At 39.9% G+C, this 5,000-nt stretch overlaps 1 protein-coding gene across 3 annotated transcripts in view; it reads right to left on the bottom strand.

The window, feature by feature from the left end:
* Nucleotides 1–2,754: 2,754 nt before the first annotated feature.
* LOC143028615 (protein trapped in endoderm-1-like) overlaps nucleotides 2,755–5,000 on the bottom strand; it is a 49,749-nt gene continuing 47,503 nt past the window's right edge. For all 3 annotated transcript variants that reach the window (XM_076190989.1, XM_076190988.1, XM_076190990.1), the window contains 2 exons: nucleotides 4,214–4,386; nucleotides 2,755–3,708 (listed from right to left, as the gene is read on the bottom strand). In XM_076190989.1, the coding sequence (XP_076047104.1) occupies nucleotides 3,135–3,708; nucleotides 4,214–4,386 (747 nt within the window). In that variant the 3' untranslated portion in view covers nucleotides 2,755–3,134. The remainder of the gene's footprint in view (nucleotides 3,709–4,213; nucleotides 4,387–5,000) is intronic.

Here is a 5,000-nt window from a genome sequence, read left to right as displayed (position 1 = left end):
TACATTTCACACATTGCACTAGAACTAGGCAACTTATTTAACTTCGAAATTAAGACCATTTGATTCCGCTTATATTTGAATGATCTATTTTCTTGTTAATTCCATTTTCCTCCTACTATTGGATGTAATTACTTTGCGTGACTATGGTTCGACACTGAAGAAAATCCTTCGTACAACATATGGTTTTAACAAAATGAAGTAATATTTTGGTGCTGCCGTCACGCAATGAATATTCAGAGAATTTGAATTTGGTGGCGTCCCCTTGGTGCATCCAGTTAACAGTTAACGGTTATCATAGAAAGGTCAATTGAGTATGCATGCTTTATAACTTAATAATCAAGAACAATGTTTTAATTCGTTTCAGAGCGGATCCCAGTTCATGTTTAAGGACTTAAAGGATTCAAATAAATTATTGATGTTCTAATCTTGCTTCAGTTTCATATTTTGCTTCTTGTACGAACAACAATAAAACAAATAAAACAAAAAAATAATGAGACTATACTGTGACATAATGTAGACGAAGGCACTCAGCTCTACAGCCGTGTCACGAGAAGGATCATACAAGATATTCAGAGTTTATATATGTACAAAAATAACTTCAAGAACATTTCCCATGCCACAGCAAATCTCGACGATGAAACGAAGCATCGAGAAGGTCGACATGTTTCCTTTGATCGATGGAGGCTTTGAACCACGCATCGTTGAGAAAGCCAAATATGGATACTTGACCAGTGAGGGCGCTGGGTCCTTTGTCGAATTGAGCGTACACAAACCTCATTATTTCGCTCACTGCAAACGTACACCAGACGGTATACTCGAAGTATACAAACAATTAAAAGACAATGGCTGGACGTGGCGACTGCGAGAAAACGAACGATAATTTTCGGAAAATCGAACGGTTCTTTTGCCAAAAACATCAAGACCTTGCATGAGCGTTGTGCAATATATTTGGTTGTACGTACATAAGCAGTATTCCCAGCGAGAGAGCAAAATTAATTTGCGCATTAGCTATAATGGCAAATACAGTGCTCGGAAAACTAAATAACGGATGGATGTATATAATGCAGTGCACACGTTGAATATATTTTTGAGTACAATTACATTATCATACAACATGGCGATAACACAATCACACATACACACGTATGTGCAAATGTTATACGGTTGCTTTCCGACGATTTTTACACGTTTTATTACTATAATGTAAATATCCAATTTCTGACATTCTGGTAAGAGACACAGTGAGGAGGAGGATACTTTCTTATGTATGTAGTCCACAAAACTGTATAGCTTCTTCACGTGCTCATCCTATTTTCTGAATATCTATGTTGCAGAGAACAAGTATACAACATTAGGGGAATGTTGAGTTGAAAAAAGGCGTTTGATGAAGGTCGATTAATAGACATGGAGGACAGTTGTCACATTGTTTTGCAACATAGCATGCACATTGATAATACAATGTTATGAATGCTGTCTTGGCTTTGCATGAGACCGACAGCTTAAACATATTTACAAATGAGTGGGTAAAAAGTCCGTTATAAACAGACATTTAAAAAGTTCACCAAGTTGGCAACGATAGGGCGGCGGCGGTTGGTACTGAGGAGAGGAAAGCGCGGGGTCGCCTCAAAATAGTTTCAAAATATACAATCAGGCTTCCACCGACTCCAAAACCCAACCCTTAAGCTCTTCCACATCCGAGAGTGTTGCAATCTCGATGTTGTCCAGTTGACAAAAACTTGACACCAAACACTGGACATGAGAAAAGGAGGAAATGAAGAAATGAAAAGAAAAAGAGAAGAAAAGATGAATCACAGTGTATCAGACGAGCCCAATACTCCTGTTCATACTTGGAGTTTGAGGATTCGCAAAGCTAATTACATTCGTCCGCCCTACGACTCCTGTCAACGTAGAAACTCGAAATCTTATCTTACACAAAATGGAAAGGACACGTGAGACAATCTAGCCAACTAAACAATGTATAAACTGAACAAAGACTCAGGATTGTCAGGGTACAGACTTACATATATTTCAGTAATACTGCTTAACTTAGAAACACAGGTATCGGACTATGGTCCAGACGGAGATGAGAAAATGAAATTGAAATTGGAGAATAGAAATTAAATCACATAAATGGTTAACAATGGGTGATTCGCGTTCGTTTGTTGAGAATCACAGTAGTCTTACCCTCTCCAAACGAGAGAATCATAATAATAATAATAATAAAAATAATAATGATAATAAAAATAATAGATAAATATATAAATAAAATAAAATCGATATGTCCGGTCTGATTAACCATGTTTTCGGATCACGTGCTTGACGCGTGATCAACAGGTATTACGCTCACTGTCGTGAACTCAAGAGATCAAGGTTTGATGTCTAATGCTGTGACCTAAAACATGTCACACATATATCCCGTGCGTACGGGGGATAATAACAATTTGGTGTTTGTGTTTGTTTGTTTGTGTGTGTGTGTTTGTGTGTGTGTGTGTGTATGTATGTGCGTGTATACGTGCATGCTTGCTGTGGTTGTTGATGGGTGTATTTCGGTGTGGGTGTATGCGTGTAAATAATCAAAATGCCTATGTATATATATATATATATATATATATATATATATATATATGTATATATATATACATATATATATATATATATACATATATATATATAAAGATATATATATATATACAATATATATATATATATATTATATATATATATATATATATTTGTGTGTGGATACAATATACATTATATTGGTATATACGTTCCAGTGTATTTAAAATATACTGTAATTACACATTCACAAACGGAAACAATCGAATTCATCAACTTCTTGATTCTGGAAGAGCAATACTCCAACTCCAAAACTCCACGTGATACGTGACACACCAAAGACTCCTATTTTCATATAATTTTACTACGTTAATTCACGTTTTGGTCCTGCAAGTTCCCTTTTACAAGTGAATGTTGCATTTCGTTTAATTTGACCTTCTGTCTCTACTCCAATGACTGGGTTTCGTCCATCGTCTTCTACTCTATTGCGGAGAGGTAAGATGAAAATAAATCTCGGGCAAGGGGAATCCATTCTGATCCCCCCACCTCCCAAATAAAAAAAAAGGAAAAAATAATTAAACAGAATCTCCTCCGGGAGATGTCCTTATAAAAGAGTTCTTCTTGACTACGGGTTGCTCGGTCTTCCCAGCACCTTCGCCGTTCTGCAGAAACACCTCCGCCTCAGAGGAGTTGCTGTTCTTCTCGGGGATGGCCGTGAGGCGAGCCGGGGTATTCGTCTTGCCAATCGACGGTGCTCGCTGGAGTTCGCTGTCACTGGGGGGCAGCGATCCCTCGTGTCCCCTGCGGATGGACTGTTGGTGCCTCGGGTGTGAGGACATGCTGGCCTTCTCCCACGCGAAGAGCGTCCCGCGGTACTGACCCCACGAGGGAAGAACCCGTGCCACACAGTCCACGTACGCATCACGGTACTGCCTGTTCAGGAGCACGTAGACCACCATATTCATGCAGTACTGGACCCAGTAGAGTATGTGCAGAAGGAGGAACCGGCGGGGCATCGTCACCTTCTTGTCGAAGGCGTGGACGAAGCCGACGGGGAAGCTGCACACCATGACCATAAGAAAGATGATGAAGATGGTACGGGCTACCCGCATGTCACGTCTGCTCGACAAGAGTGACGCTTGCCGGGGCCTGCAAAGACACATGAGACACTCAGATCATGGATAAGAACCTTAAAACAATCTACAAAGCATCCTAAGGATCACAAAATGCAAAGATACTTTTTTCACACCGATTAGATATCTGATTGTAGAGTGATTTTGTGTAAGATCCTAGCTCAAGACAGATTATATTTTCAAAATATATGTTATACCATACATTACAACTACACACATTTCATACATACATCTATAAAGGCATACACACACAAACACGATACGCACATAAATAGATATGTAGTTACACAGATACAGATACATATTGCACATATAATACACACAAATATGCATGCATACACATATACACGCAAATGCATACATACATACGTTCATACAAAACATACATGATGGCATTGATCATAAACAATGAATAACATATAAAAAGATCCAAAACGGGTTGCCAACAATGATAGGCATCCTTCGTCTGGCACTAGATATCTCCAAGCATTATATGTCCACGAGTGAGAACTGGCACTTACAAGGTGGGTTTCAGGTTCCCGTCCGACAGCTTTTTCCGGAGACTCTTAAAGCTCGACGTGGATCCTTTGCGACCTGAGGAAGATCCTGAAGGGTCTGAGGTGGTGGAGGACGGCGGCGGGCTCATGGCTGACCGTGTGGACTGCTTGGACACTCGGGCAGAGCTCATCTTCACCTAGAAGCAGGCAACATGCATCTTGATGCGCAACGCATCTAAAAACTGGGCAACGGGACTCATATGATAAAGAGAAGACTATTATATATTTTTTTTGTCATGAAAAGGAATCTTTGGCATTTGAAATGGTCATTATGCTTTGATTATATATAAATTACATCAGTTTAGGTAGTTTGGCAGCTAGATCAATGTCTGTTGGTTTTGAGTAACCACAGACCGGGAAGATCTGAAATCGGGCACTATTCTTCTCTGCGACTTCGCGCAGGGGGCGTCATTGTCGAAACACATAACTTCATTCACTATATAGCAACTGCATTCTATCAAGCTAACCCAGACCTCACGCTGGGTCCTCCATACACCCGCTGTCCTTAGTGCATCATCCAAAATGCAAGCAATTCGTACACAGCCAAGTCACCTTCACACGAAGTCTATGGTAGGGTGGTACTCAAGAAACACAGCTTTATCGAACACGGCCACACAAAAGCAGTTAAAGGTATTATGCAAAGAGACAACGCACAAGGGCAAACACACTGTGAGTGATATCCGTAGACCGAGAAAGAGGACATTTATACAGACACACTGTACAAAGACAGGCAGATTAACACCGTGGAAAT

The sequence above is a fragment of the Oratosquilla oratoria genome, chromosome 9 (assembly GCF_046742065.1).
Source record: "Oratosquilla oratoria isolate Oo_2021 chromosome 9, ASM4674206v1, whole genome shotgun sequence".
In the NCBI taxonomy this organism is placed as follows: domain Eukaryota; kingdom Metazoa; phylum Arthropoda; class Malacostraca; order Stomatopoda; family Squillidae; genus Oratosquilla; species Oratosquilla oratoria.
The sequence above is the reverse complement of the archived record's forward strand: the minus strand, read 5'-3'. Positions and strand labels throughout refer to the sequence as shown.